The sequence below is a fragment of the Doryrhamphus excisus genome, linkage group LG7 (genome assembly GCF_037039965.1).
Source record: "Doryrhamphus excisus strain RoL-2023G ecotype Guam linkage group LG7, RoL_Dexc_Guam_v1.1, whole genome shotgun sequence".
Taxonomy (NCBI): domain Eukaryota; kingdom Metazoa; phylum Chordata; class Actinopteri; order Syngnathiformes; family Syngnathidae; genus Doryrhamphus; species Doryrhamphus excisus.
Window position 1 is genome coordinate 885,208 of NC_136363.1, and position 15,722 is coordinate 900,929.

General features: G+C 43.4%; 1 protein-coding gene across 2 annotated transcripts in view; it reads right to left on the reverse strand.

Moving 5' to 3' along the window:
• The window catches only part of gabbr2 (gamma-aminobutyric acid (GABA) B receptor, 2), a 115,175-nt gene that overhangs the window by 52,258 nt on the left and 47,195 nt on the right, over window positions 1-15,722 (reverse strand). For both annotated transcript variants that reach the window (XM_078791839.1, XM_078791840.1), the window contains exons 3-8: window positions 9,662-9,832; window positions 7,232-7,333; window positions 5,860-5,925; window positions 5,562-5,750; window positions 4,166-4,408; window positions 218-278 (exon numbers count right to left, since the gene is read on the reverse strand). In XM_078791839.1, the coding sequence (XP_078647965.1) occupies window positions 218-278; window positions 4,166-4,408; window positions 5,562-5,750; window positions 5,860-5,925; window positions 7,232-7,333; window positions 9,662-9,832 (832 nt within the window). The remainder of the gene's footprint in view (window positions 1-217; window positions 279-4,165; window positions 4,409-5,561; window positions 5,751-5,859; window positions 5,926-7,231; window positions 7,334-9,661; window positions 9,833-15,722) is intronic.

Below are 15,722 nucleotides of genomic sequence, written 5' to 3' on the forward strand. Positions count from 1 at the left end.
AACAGCCCCCCCGCCCCTGCACCCCCCGATTTAAGCAAGTTACTGTAAGTCTAAGTGGTTTTTACGCGGGTAGTTCCGATTACCACGTGTTGAGCCGCGATTATTTGAACGCTTGTTTGAGCGCTTTAAGGATTAGTTTCACGTTTTTTTCTGCAAGTTTTTCAGAACACACAGAGAAGATGTGCTCATAAAAATACAATAAAAAATATTTTTTCACCTTGAAACTGGTTGAATTTGATGGTGCCCATACGCTCTCCATTGCGGAACATTACCTGGCCCTGGAAGAAAGACAATACGGCATCAAACACTCAACATGGTGCTCAAAACAAAGCACAAACAGCCATTTGGTTGCACAAGTCGAGGTGAGCCAACAGTGTCGCCAAGTGGCCAAATGTTGCAACAAAAGACCAACACAGGCCTGACTTTTCCCTCTGGATGATACAAATAACTATAACAATAAATATTTATAGGTTATACACTAAAATACCTATCCATCCATCCATCCATACACTGATCCATGCAATCCATCCATCTACCCATCCACTGATCCATCCATCCATCCACTGATCCACCCACCCAACCCATCCATCCATCCATCTACCCATCCAATCCATCCATCCATCCACTGATCCATCATTCCATCCACTGATCCACCCACCCAACCCATCCATCAATCCATCTACCCATCCAATCCATCCATCCATCCACTGATCCATCATTCCATCCACTGATCCACCCACCCAACCCATCCATCCATCCATCTACCCATCCAATCCATCCATCCATCCACTGATCCATCATTCCATCCACTGATCCACCCACCCAACCCAAGCCATCCATCCACTCACCCACCCGTCAGTCCGTCCATCCATCCATCCATCGATCCACCCACCCAACCCAACCCATCCATCCATCCATCCATCCACTCACCCACCCAGCCACCCATCAGTCCGTCCATCCATCCATCGATCCACCCACCCAACCCATCCATCCATCCATCCATCCATCCACCCGTCAGTCCGTCAGTCCGTCCGTCCATCCGTCCATCCGTCCATCCATCCACTGATCCACCCACCCAACACATCCATCCATCCACCCATCCATGATGGCGTGTTCCTCATGTGCTTGGGTTGCACCGTGAGCGAGTGGTTTGTGATGCGTGAGTAAGGGTGTAAATATCAAGCTGATGAAGAACTCCTCCTCCAGCACGTCGACTACCTTCTGTGCAGCTCACACTGTAGCAGGCTGGAGGGCAAATCCTCATAATGGCCTAAATATGAACATTAGCATCATGAATGGTAGAAAAAGGCGGTGGTGTAACGTTTGGTGAAAGACCACGGGGGAATGGAGTGGTCGGCCATCAAAAGTCTTTGATTGACGCTCCAAAGGGAACAAGATAAGCGCTTTTAAGCCGCGGCGCCGACAAAGAAGACAAAAGCAATTCAGCTTTGCGGAATTATCGTCACATGGCGTCCAATCAATTTGGCCTCTGCGTCTCTATCTCTCCTCCGCCGTCTCCCTCCGTCACGCAGTCACGCCATCGCTGACCCCGCATGACACCGCCTACCAGGAAGCCGTAAAACAAACATAAGGAAGTCATGGGTGTGGGGGGGGCTTCACAGTAGCGAGCGCTGCATAGCACCACATGCTAACACAACGACATGTCTCTCCATTCACATACTAACATCACATGCAGAGACCACCAACACCAGCATCTGTCTGTCCATTCATAGAATGTAAACAAACATGTTAACCTCTACCAGTCCATTCACGTAATTCACATCTGTATGTCCACACACACACTTAGATATACTGGATAATACAAATATCTGTCTGTCCATTCACACATTCACACACTTAATATGCAAATCCATTTCTCCGGTCATGTTATGCAAAGGTTTGTCTGTCCATTCGCATACATTCATTCCATTCAATTTTTTTCGCATACACATAATATGAACATTTGTTGGTCCATTCACATACACACCAATTCCCCTTGTACGTTCACGTATACCCCATGCCAACATCTGTATGTCCATTCACACACTTAACGTGCACATCTGTCTGTCCACTCATGTAATGCAAAGGTTTGTCTGTCCATTCGTATACATATGACAGTCCATTCACATAATGCAAACATTTCTCTGTTCACACACATACAGTACATACAGTACACACAGTACATACAGTACGTAGAGTACATACAGTACATACAGGCCATAATGGCCAGTTACACATGTATGATGCAAATGTTTGTCCATTCACATACACGTCAACATGCGCTAGTCCATTCACATAATGCAAACATCTCTCCCTGTCCACTCGCACACGTATAATAGAAATGTCTGCCTGTCCATTCGCATAGACATGTGAACTGATGTCTGTCCATTCACATACACGCATTATGGAAACCTTTGTTGGTGAATTCACAGACACGTAATTTAAATGCCTGTCTGTCCATTTGTATACACACAATGTAAACACCGCACTGTTCTTTCACATACAGTACAGACGTAGTCTCATCGTGTTGGTCCATTCACACACACATCTGTATGACCATTTGCATACCACAAAAAAACAGTCTATCCATTCACAAAATACATGTGGTGTGAACAGCAGTTGGCCTTTTTATGTACATAAACACAGAATGTAAATGTCTGTCACTCCATTCACGTAATGCAAACACATAAGTCTGTTCGCACAATTTTCACTAAATGGGAGTCGGTCCTTTCACATAGTGTGTCCATTCACGGAATCACATGCAGTCATGTAAATGTCAATCATTATGCAGGCGCTCATTAAACGCTACTTCCAGGCAAAACGTGGCGGAAGTTGACTCCATGACTCAGCAATCACGTTCTGGCCACCCCTTACACCCCCACCCTCCACCCCGCTTCATATCAACTACAAGGGCAGCACCCCCCCATTTGTGCCCCCATCCCCACCCCCCCAATCTCTTCATTGTGTAGACTGGCTGTGTCGGCATCAAACAGAAGCGCTGACTCATACTTTCCTAATTAGAAGCAAATGGAATTTCATTAACCTCCTTTTGAGGAAGATTCCAAGGCTCGTTGGTGACTTGTCATTGCTGGCTGGTCCACTGACCTGTACGTGTGTGTGTGCGTGTGTGTGTGTGTGTGTGCCAATGACAAAAAACAGGAAGCAATAAGTGCGTGTGTGTGCGTGTGCGGTGCCTGCGGAGGTGAGAAAACTGCCGGCCAGCAGAGATGGAGTCAAATGTCGAGCAGTGATCTGCAAGTGTGACCCCCTCTGGGCTTTTTTGGGTTAGAGGTGGGCGACACACACACACACACACACACACACACACAAAGAGAACTATCTGGTGTTGCGCCTCAGGCTGCGGTAGCGGCACGAGGACCACCGACCACAAAAAGACACCCGTGTCACAAGTAATCCCCACCCTTCCCCACACCCGGCACTGAGTCCTGCGGTTCTGGCACGGTGGAGAAGCGGGGGCGAGGGTGTCTCTCTAACCCGATCGATACCGCAGAGACCTCCATGATGGCTAACAAGGCCAAAGATCCACCAAAGGGGGCTCTCCGATGGGGGGGGGGTTATGTGATGTCGCTATATTCATATTGGAATGCTCAAGAAAAAGCATGACAGTTGTGTAACAGCAGCATAAAAGATGCATGCAGCACGGTGGTGCTTATGAGGGGGGGGGGGCAGGGGGGGGTATGTTGCCTTCCCGTGTCTTCCGTGCGTGGGTGGAACGCTTGCATGCACGGAATGCTTATTTAATCTCATTTCACGCCGTCTTTTAAAAGAAGGCTGATAATTGCCCTTAAAATCTTTGAAGCCATGATCCACTTCATTATTTTTCTTGTACTTTTCTTGTACCCCCCCACCCCTCCTCCCCCCCTCCGCTCAGCACCACAGAAAAATGGCTGTCGGTCCATTCACGCCAAATTCATCCATGCACATCACATAATTGTCTATACATTCGCACGCCAACATGATGTCAAAAATACAGTTTGACCCTGGAACGGATCATTGCTACTGGAGTCTACAGTCTAAGGTAGCAAAATGTTGAGGAAGGGATTTTAACCGATTTCAAGGTGTGTTGTGTGTAACACTTGCGTCATGATCTTTGTAGAACCATTCCCGACGTGTCGCCGGGAATCAGGACTCGGTGTGGACTCACCGTGACGCCAAAGAAGTTGGTCTCATTCATGACGTCCAGCACCATCTTTCCCACCTCGTGGTCATCCACCGTGAAGTTGTGGTAGATGTTTTGGCGCTGCTTGACCCGCAGCAGATCCATGACCCGGGTCAGGGTCTTGGCGATGACCCAGATGCCGTCGTAGGCGAAGCCATGGAATTTGCTGGGCTCCACGCCTTTCTGCCGAAGCTCCCGGCTGTACTCCCTCTCGTACTCCTTTGGCGTCTGGAACGGGAGGCCATGATGCTACTTTTACTTGACTTTTTTTAGTTTGAAGCATTTGGGCCTTCGGGGACCCAGATTGTGTATTAATAGACGCTGAGACCGTTTCAAGTAAAAATACATCACACAGAGCGAGCGACAAAAGAAATAAAATGTTAGCCCAGACAGAAAAAACAGCCAAAATATTTCACAGTTCAAGTCGCCGTGCTCTTTGCGGTCTTGCGGCCGTAATTATATCCAGCGTAAATACCAACAGGAGTCAAAGTTGGAGCCAAAATATCAATATGACGCTTCACTGCGTTTCTTATTTACTGCGTCTTTGCTACTTTAGGGCAGCACCTTCCTAAAAACTGTGGAACAGAGCCTGGGTTCCCAAAGTGGGGGCTACGTACCCCCAGGGATACACCAATTATCAACTATTTTATCTATATTATTATATTGTATTTTATCTATATTATCAACTAATTATTAACTATTTGAATTTTATTTTTCACATATTGGATAATTGGTCAAAATGTATTTTAAATGTCAATTTATTAATTTTATGTATTATTTTATTTGCTGTATTCTTTTAATATTCTTTTATAATTTATTTTTTACTATTATTACTTTTTTAAATAATTCATAATCATATTTTTTTATTTTTCACTAAAATTAAATTTTTTGCATGTTATGTCTCTACATATATTAAAATATTGTTTTTGACATTTATATTTTGATTTTATTATTAATAATGTTTTATTTATTTTAAAAATCTTTAACAAATTTTTAAAAATTATGTTTATTTATTATAATGTAAATGTAAATGTGTTTGTATTTATATCTTATGTACTTGGAATTTATGTATTTATTATAATAAATAATAAATAATAAATAATAAATAATAAATAATAAATAATAAATAATAAATAATAAATAATAAATAATAAATAATAAATAATAAATAATAAATAATAAATAATAAATAATATTATTATTTAAATTTTATTTTATTCTAAATACATTTTATTTTTAATTAAAATAAATTAATTTTCATTTCATGCATCAATCCCCCATGGTTATATTTTATCCATAGGCAGTCTTACTGTAACTTACTGTACAGCAATTTAAGAGCCTGAACTAATGAAAATGTCAAAAAACGGGACACGCTGCTCACCCTGCCTGAGATGCCCTTAATCTGGCGGGCGCTGAGGGGCTCAAAGTCCACGCTGATGTAGCCCTCCATGGCGGTGAGCAGCTTCTTGGTGGTGCAGTTGGTGGTGTTGGCCTGCTCCCACCAGTTGCCCTGGTACCAGCCAGGAATGATCCACTGGTATTTGCTGCCAAACATGTTCAGGTTGTACGCCTGAGGAGAACCAAGAACATCAACTTGCTCATTTACTGTACTTGTGTGTACTTTGTATGTACTATCGACACACTTGACTTTTCCATGCATGAGTGCAGAGAGGACTTACACAGCAGAAGACTTTGGAGGCCAGGTTCTCATCAAACTGGCCGATGATGATTCGTACGTCATTGTCCTGAGGAACAGAAGCACCAAAGATGAAGATGAGCATCATCTTGTAACATTAGAACAACATTGCTGCTTCCAAAAACAAACATGGAATATTATACGGAACGGGTTGGCCCAACCCCATCCAGGAATGACATCCAGGAAATCCAGGAATCCAGGAAATAGATCCAGGAAAGAGTCCTTCAAAACAGCAAGGCACTTTTGCAGCTGGTCTTCAAAAACAGCAGACTGTTCCCTGACATATGGAGGAGGATCTTTGACTTGCACTTTTTGCAGCAGATTCCAAAGCACCAACTTAACTTCTGTCCTATGGAGGAGGATCTTTGACTGGCGTTTTTGCAGTAGGTTCTTAAAAACAGCAAACTGTTCCTGTCCTCTATGGGACATTTGACTCGAGCTTTTGAAGTCCTTAAAAACAGCAGAGTGGTCCTGTCATATAGGGGCTATTTCACTAGCATTTTTGCAGCACATTCCTGTCACATAGAGGATCTTGGACTTGTGTTTTTGCATTCAGTCCTTAAAAAGAGCAGCACACTGAAATAGTGGCTCTTTGACTTGTTTTTAGTATCGTTTTTTGCAGCACATTCCCGTCACATAGAGGATCTTGGACTCGTGTTTTCGCATTCAGTCCTTAAAAAGAGCAGAGCACTGAAATAGAGGATCTTGGACTAGCGGCTAGTGTAGAGTATTCGTGCATGCTAGCGGCTAGTGTAGAGGATGCGTTGCGTGCATGCTAGCAGCTAGTGTAGCGTACGCGTGCATGCGTAGGCTCTTCCCTGCAGGAAAGACACTTAACCCAGACGACTATGGCCAAAGAGCAAAAAGCCTGGGTGGAACAATGCGTGTCCACACCATGCGGTTCCAGGCAAGGACAGTGGAGCGTACCATTCATAAAAAAAATTCAAAAATCCTGTAATAATTTGGATTTGTGTGCTGCAGCAACAATAAAAACTAATGGGAATATAATATGGGACTATAGAGTAATGACAAATATGTAAGCCATTAGTGTATCCATTACCAACGATGGGGGCCACCGGAGGTCACTGTGCACCCCCTCACCAACCCCCCCACTCCCGCGGCTGACTCATGACTCATTAGCGACTATCACGGAGAGCTGCTGTCCACAGCACAGTCAAATTGGAGGACAATTCCCATGAATTATTCATCCCAGGGGATTTATTTCGGACAGCGCTAACCGGTGGTCGTCATTTATTCAACAATGCTGAGCAGAGAGAGGGGATCCCCACGGGGTGGGGGCTGGGGGCGGGGGGCGCGGGTACCGTCACACAATAACGCATTAATAGCGGCCTCACCTTCAGCTTCTTGACGTTGACGCACGGGTCGTTGGAGAAACTTTCCGTGTCGGCAATCTGGATGTCGGCTTTTTCCAGCTCGCTAGTCAGGTCATTCCTCACCTGGGACAAGAACAGGAAGGAGGGAAGTCCAGGCTGTTAGCCTAGCTTAGCTTAGCTTGACTAAATTGATGATTGTTATGTTATTAACATCAGGTGTGAAAGAAGCAAAATTTGATTCTGCAAATGATGAGTTATTATTAGTGTTATTATTAATATTTTTATTATTTTTATTAATATTATTAATTATGAAAGTAAACTAATAATAGAGCAAAGTAATTGTAATACTTTAATACTTTAATAATCCAGTGTGACTGATGCTTGTGTTGTTCCTGCTTGGCTGGCAATAAAGTTGATTGCAAAATATTAGACGTGTGTGTATTGTGTGCTAGCTTACTGTAGCTAGCTTACTTGGTTCATCGCAATCAAAGCACATTAGCGGCGTCCATCAGCAAAAGAGACCTGCGTTATAAATAGAAACGGCGGCTAGCTAGCTCTAGCTTCTAGGTTTTCGGTCTCTCGGGGAACGCCATGCATCGCCCGTGCGTGCGTGCGTGCGTGCGTGCGCGCTACGCGTGTCACCGGCTGCATCTTTAACAAGCGTTGCGTAACGCCGAGCTGGCATGGCGGCTCGCAGCACAGCAGATCAGTGGGAGAGTGACAGAGGAAGAGGATGACAAATAGAAATGTGGCGCCACGAGTTGTCAACAACACTGACGGAGGAATATTCATTATTAATATTCACGATTACCGTAGCCACAGGAAAGTTAGAGCATGTGCAAAGTTGCGCTGCAGTCCGCATATCACATGCATTCAAAAGGCCGACCTTGAAGGTGAAGGTGGACAATATATTTATAATATTACCACAATGTACGTCATAATAATATGTACTAAAAACAAATCCAGACAGGCATGTATTACATTGGCAAAGTAGGGGCTGCTCTTTTGGGTAGCAAAAGGGTCCCAATGAGTATTATGGGGCGTTATGATACATGATTATTATCATTTTTACTTTACATTGTTTTACCTACTTACATTGAAAGCGCACACATCGGTAATAGTTATTGTATCATCCTTGTAATCATATTTGTATATTCATAAACACATTTTATTATTAATTTGTAATAAACAAAAATGTATTACATTAATTTAATATTATTTTATTATTATTTATTTTTATTTAATTATTTTTTTATTTTATATTTTATATTAATTTAATTATATTAGTATATTATATTATATTAAACTTAAGTTCACACATTAAGGTTGTAAAATAATTACATTAATCACTCATTAATAAATCATATAAACAATCATATAACATAAATAAATATATATAAATCATTAAAATATGAACATATTTAAATAAGTAAAAAAATGTATAATTACTTTTAATAATACTATTGAAAATAATAAAACAGAATATAACTACTGTATATAAAAAAGTAAAAAATAAAAATAAAAGTGTGGTAAAACCTTCTACATCAGTGATTCCCAAAGTGTGGGCCGCGGCCCCCTGGTAGGCCGTAGTGGTACTGCAGGTGGGCCATAAAAGGTCATTAAAAATATGATACATTTTTGCAAATATTGTTTTTTTATAAAGTAATTTAATTAATTGAAATTAATATAAATTATTTTTATTGTAAAATATTTATTGCACGACTAAAAAAAAAAAATTTTGATTTTCAAGTGGGCCCTGAGTTGGTAAAGTACTACAGAATAAAAAAAATAAAAATATATAGAGAAATATTATGAAAGAAAACAATCAGTTAATGACTCAATGGCTTTTCATCAGTGGTTCATCCCGCCATCCGCTTCCAAGTCCCTAAAAGTGGAAGTCGTCTGCGAACTTGTCGGAGGATTGTGCAAATAACGAAGCAACGCTTGCATATTTGTACACGAGGATTAGAGGACAATCTGGTGGCAGGTTGACTGAATCGGGCCTTCCGTCCTAAGCCCCTTCGCCGCTTTCAGGAGAGGCGCGATAAAAGGATTTGAGCTCCGCCAGACTCCTTCTACACCCTCTCACGTGGAGACAGATACACCTCCAACCTCAGCAGATTGCACAATACCTTCCTCAAAGTCATCTTTGCTCCACTCCTGTCTCTTTTTTCAAGCTGTGATGTTCGCGTTTGTAAACCCTCAAAACGAGCTTTAAGACGGCCTTGCTGACAGACAGGTGAGGCTAGTTAGCTGGGTTAGCAATAGTCATTTGCCAGACGTTAGCTACGAGATGTGGTCTTGCATGTTTTTCGGGGCAAAAGGAGTCTCAGAGTCTCAAGGACAGTTTACAATTGAATTCAAACAGGAGGAGATCGCAGACATGCAGACACAAACATGAGGAAAATATTCCATTCCTAACGCCAACGAAGACCGAGGGAGGCCACGTACCTCCGAGAACCTCTGCACGTCCTGAGTGAGCGTGCCCACGCGGCTCCAGTTGTAGTAGTTGAGAAACTTGACCACGGCCGGGTTGACGGCGTTGTCCGACGGGACCGTGCGGAAGAAGTTGGGGTACTTTTTCTTGTCGGCCAAGACGGGCGTGGTCGCCGCGAAGGACAGCTGGGAGGACAAAAGACAGAGAACATTAGCACGTCGTTAGTACATCATTAGAAACAACGTGTACCGCTTATCCTCATGAGGGTTACGGGGGGTGCTGGAGCCTATGCCAAGTGGAGAATCAAACCCAGGTCTTCCTAAGCTCCTGCGTGGTCTCCATGCTAACCACTTGTGTGCATACGCGTGAATTGTGAATATTTCATATTTCCCTTCAATGCTCAAACTGATGCACGCTACGCAGCTCCATGCTGTTTGACTTCCTGGTTACTGTGGCGTGCTTTTCCATGGAAAAGACGCAAATGGGGGCTCTTCTAAAACGCACTTCTGCCATCTTGTGGCCATTCATACATCTTACAACCGCACCAACATGAGCTCTTCAATTGTGCAATTCCATCATCACCTCTTTTTGAATGAATATTGTTGTAAAATCCTTTTCTTCTTGTTAGATGACAACATGTCAAAGACACGGCGCACCTTCAAAGCGTAACCCTACATCAACATCCGTGTGGAAGTGATGTTGACCTTTGCAGGGGGACCTGGCTGGTCCTCCTTTAACCGTGATAGAATGCCAGGATTTATTTTAGGACTACAAGAAGGATGCTTGTGGAGCCAACGTAATTACTCCGCTTGCCAGCTGCATGTTTACACGTTTGGTGTATTTTAAGTACACCTCCACAAAAAGGAGTTCTTATTTCCGAGTTCTTTTCCCTTCATCCCTCATGGAACGCTCCCTCCCTCCCGTGCACACTCGCAGCGATAGGTCACCAACATTCCCCGGAGCCGCAAACAGCTGTAATTAATTTCTGCACCGAGATTAAACTCGCAGTCGGCACACAATGGAACATCCATCTTGTAGCAGAACAAAAGCTAACAACGTTATTATTTTCATTTGCTTGGAATTATTTTTCCCCAAACTAGCAGCCGTCTCTTGGAATGTTGGTTTTTTCGATAGTTTAGGAAGACAGAAAGAGCGGTCCCAAGAGTCCCAATACTTATGCACCTAGGCGTGAACGTTGGATGTAGGATGTAGAAGAAGCAATAAAGAGCAGTGAAGGTCCCCAACTGTCTGATGAAGTATTGACGGATTGACGGATTGATCCTGTGACTTTGCCTGACAGAGAACACGCCATAAAGGGGCGTGTCACAGGTCAGGACGAGAAGGAGTCGTGATGTTTTATTTAAGAAACAGTCAAGTCCTTATCTAACGTTTGCCAGGCCAAAAATAGTCCTGTGTGATGCAAAAGTGGGCCGGCCCGGGCCGAGATGCGCATCACGGCATCTCGCAGGCAGCGCACGTACACGCCAGGCGCTAGCGGGGCGGCACGACTCCCGGCCCTCGTTCGCCGGAGGTAATTAAAACCGCTGGCCCTCCCCGCCTGGTCTCGCTGCAAGGTCACGGAAGGGGGGGGGGGCGAGGGGGGGACCCGGGCGGGATGGAAGAATAGATCTGACTTGGCCTGCTGGGACGTTCCGGTATTAGGGAGGCTTGAGGTGAATGCTGATGTCACTGCTGTGATGCTACCTCAGAAGATCAAGAAGATCAAAGACATGACACTTTGGTTTTGAGAAAGACAACTAGTTCCGTGTGTGGTGGAAGGATACGTAGGTGGAAGACTATGTGAGGAAAGACTCCTGGACTGGTGTTTCCATGAAAACAATTACCCACAATAACCGTCCTAAATGAATTCATAAATGAATGATGTTGCTTTGTGGTCGACGATGGCGTAGTATTAGTCTAAAAATATTGAAATACAAAGATATATGTAGTATTCTTGCCAGTACATGTCAGGAATTACCGATTACCATCACGCTGCAGGCCATGCAAGAGTGAAAAGAAGTTCCCCTCCCATTACGTGTGGAAGTGGTAATTTTGGGCCTCTTTGTTCTTCTTCTCCAAACCGTTAAAAACCGCTTGTTAAGGTTAGGGTTGAGTAAATAATAAAAATAAATGAATAAACTGGAGGCTAACTGCTTAGCTTGTTAGCTTGCTAATGGTCAAAGCCGTGGCTGTCTCTTAATCCCGTAATCTGCGGCATTACAGTTAAGCAATGTGGTATAACAAAGAATAAAAGGGTGTAAAGTTGACTGCAGGGGTGCTATTTTATGTCTGCAGAGCTCTAATAACGGCAAGGATTGCATTTAGAAAGTCAAAGGTGTCCTTAGCGCTAATTAGACAGGCAGACAAGACTGGAAAGCACGTGTGGGCCAGGGCCAAATAAGGAAGACGCCTGAGTCACAAGTCCAGTCACGCTGATCATCGATCGCACCTCGCGGGCGCCGTTTCCTCCTCGGATCCGCCGGGGCTAATTGTGCGGTGGGCCTTTGAATAATGAAGAAGCCATCATGGATAATAAATGAAGAGACGCTAACGACGGCCATGTTTACTACGCCACGCGTGTCACATCAGCCGCTCACCTGTGGAGGCTCGTACCGCGGCGGCGATAACGGAGCCGCACGACAATTCCTCTGCTGGCGTTTAGCGCTTTTCCAATAAGCACTTAGAAGAACAAGCTATGAATATCGATAAGACCTTAAAGTGGGGGGGGGGGGTCGATGCAGCGACAACAAACGTCTTTAAAAACAACTTTGCCGCTTCCTTCTTCTTCCGGGTTCAATGAAAAGGAAAGCTGTCGGCACGGCTCGTCAATGAGACATGATCAGCAAACGATTAGCACGCAACAACGTGATGGAGGATGTCCGACGCCGGAACATCCATCAACAGCAGTGGGTCAGGATGGGGGGTTTTGGGGCGGTTCTGGAAGACCTTCGACATGGTTTTGGAGAGCAGGATCCAAGAACGAAGGATGGAGAAGTAAGAATCCACAACACAAGCTGGTCCATCCATCCATCCTGTTGGAGACCCACTGGAGGCTTAGCCGCCTTGATCAGGAAGCACAGAGGTGGTCCCGCCCGGGCTTTATGCAATATTCAGTACAGGCATTTGGTGCACGGTGGGAGCACCCGGTGGGGGGGGGGGGGGGGGGGGGGTAGGCATTCACGCTGAGTAGAGAAAGGTAGAATATCACATAGATGCAGTACACTGTACCTTGTTATGGGACAACTTGGATATAAGTACTTCATTAGATTAGATGAAACTGGTACAGGGCAACAAAATGCAGTTAGCATCCAACCAGAAGTGCAAATTTATAAATAGCTTATTAGTAAGTATATATGAAGAAATAGAATAGAACTGTAAATGGACAGATATGTTATGTTATGTACAAACTATAACAGGCTATGATTATGATAGTGTGGATACATACAGGGATATAAATGACTATAATAGGGCTATTGCAGATTATACAGATTATAAACAGTATGAATATTATTATTTATTATTATACGGGAACCAGGCAACAACATTTTGTTGGCAATTTCACTGCTGTGTTATTGTGCAATGACAATATGTCTATGTCTATATGTCTATATCTAAGATATAATAACAGTAATATGTGCAGTAGTGCAATGATGTAGTGCAATGAAGTGACTATGATACAGTGTGGATATATATATATATATATATATATAGGGATATAAATGACTATAATGGGGCTATTGCAGATTATACAGATTATAAACAGTATGAACAGTATGGATGTGACAAGATATAATAACAGTAATATGTACAGTAGTGCAATGAAGTGACATTTTAAGTGTTTTGGTTAGGGCATAGCAGTGTATACTATATACTAACACAGCCATTATTGTCTCAATATCTGTCAACACAAGTGACTCGCAAGGTCTACATTCTAGCAAGCTGCACGAGTGCTGCAGGCACAAGTGAGCTGCGGTTTCACCGTGAGGGAAAAATAGATTCCAACACGTTCCGTGACATTGTGGAGTAGAAACTGGGTCGCACGGCAGTTTTACAACACGATAAGACCCGGCAGCACTCATGCACACTACCAGCATTGTATGTTTGATTGTGATGGAATCAAGCAGTTAGGCGGCCAAATGTCTTCCTGGCTATTCTGCCGAGTCTGACGTGACACCTGCCCGCGACATAAATCGGGGTAGCAGAAGTGGTCAGATGCCGCCTCCCTCATCACTCCCGCTGGCGGACATCTTTATCGCGCTCGGCCGTTCTTTGCACGGCCATCTGTCAACGCGTCGGCCGCCTTTCAAGGACGGAGATGAAACCGGCACACCCTGCAAGCCGTTTTTCCCTTTTTTTTTATCATCGATCCAAGCGTGTGGCAGATGGAAGAAGGGAAGGATGTAAAGGGCGGTTGATGGGGGGGGCACGGCAAGGGTCACGTTCGGGCCCACGTCATGCCATCGTCAGGCGTGACTGCTCCACATCCAACAGCACCCTGTGAAGTTCCAGCAGGAGGGATGACTGATGGCATCCTGTCACCTGGCCCGGTCGCCGTGCTATTTATAAATTCAGATTTGATAGCGCACCCCCCACACCGCTCCCCACACCGCTCCCCCCGCCCCCATCCTCTCGTTTGCTGATGCATGATTAATGAGCAGATGCTCAGCCAGGGAGGCCATTACCGTCTTCTTCGCTCCAGCTGTGTGCGGCACTCGTGCTCCTTTCGTCTATTGCATCGTATCACGAGACGGGAGTTTCTTTGCAGAGCATAAACACGTCGTCAAGGCCAACAAGCCCCGCCCCCTCCTGCTACTGCATTTCAATCTATAATGCAAACGCTAAAAGTCAATGGCGATGGAATAGTTTCTGTTACACTTGAATACCGATTATACTTTTTCAAAGAACTTGGGGGGGGCATTTAAAAAGTAATTTTATTGGGGTTTTTTGTGTATAACTTTATTGATAACTACAAAAGGATCATAATATACAATTATATTAAAAAGATTACAATTGTTATTGATTTGCATGTATTACTTCATTATTATTACATTATTATTTTTATGAAAATTAAAAAAAAGAAAATGATTAGAATTGTAGTATATTTATAAAACTTGATTTGAATGTATTTACTGATTATGACTTTTGGGCAAAATAAAATGTTTATAGCAAAATAAAAAATTCTAAATATTTTATATGTTACAAATTAAAGAATTAAAAAATAAATTAAAATATTATATATTATTAAAAATAAATATTTCATTATCACTTATGGGCTATTTAAAAGGGTTGAGATAGCTAAAAATATGTATGATAAAATATTCTAAATTTAAGTCATTATTAAATAGTAGCTAGAATTCTCCCTATAAAATATAAAAAATAAAATAAAATAAACATTTTATTTTCATTTCCCAAAAATATTTCACAGTAAAAACACTTCTATTTATTTCATTTTAAAATATTTTTTGCATCCAACGGTACGGTATGTTTGCCGTGTAGAGTTGGTGAAATGGCGCTCATCTTTTTCTACCACTCCCGTTTCAGAGCATGTTTCATCTTCTGGCCTGAAAATACTAAATATGCTAATGAGAGAAAATAACTGAGGGGTAAAAAAAAAAAAAAAAAACAACCCCCCCCCCTTCCCTGAGGACCAACCGACATGTTTACTGACACTGTGAAACGCGTTAAAATATTCAACAGAGCTGCCGATATCTCATGCAGACTGCAGTTGTTGTTTTTTTGCAGTTTATGTTTGGGAAGTGCAGGGAATGACAAATGAATGGAATTCTTGTTTTGGGTGGGGAAACTTTTTCTGATGATTTTGTGGTTACACGTAAAGTCCCCTCCCCCTGGTGAGGACGCCTTGGCTCCAACCTGACTCTCCTTGCAAGTGTGGCTTGTTTGCGGTGGGAAGGCCGGCTCCGATTCCCTGAACATCCTTGCAAAAGCTCCCCTCCAGTCAATATGACTCACGGCGCCCGACCCCGCCCCGCCAAGCCCAGCCCCGCCCCGCCGTTCACAAAAAGAAGGAAGACAATATAACCTAATCCTGAAGATTTATGGCCCGCCTCTCCTCTC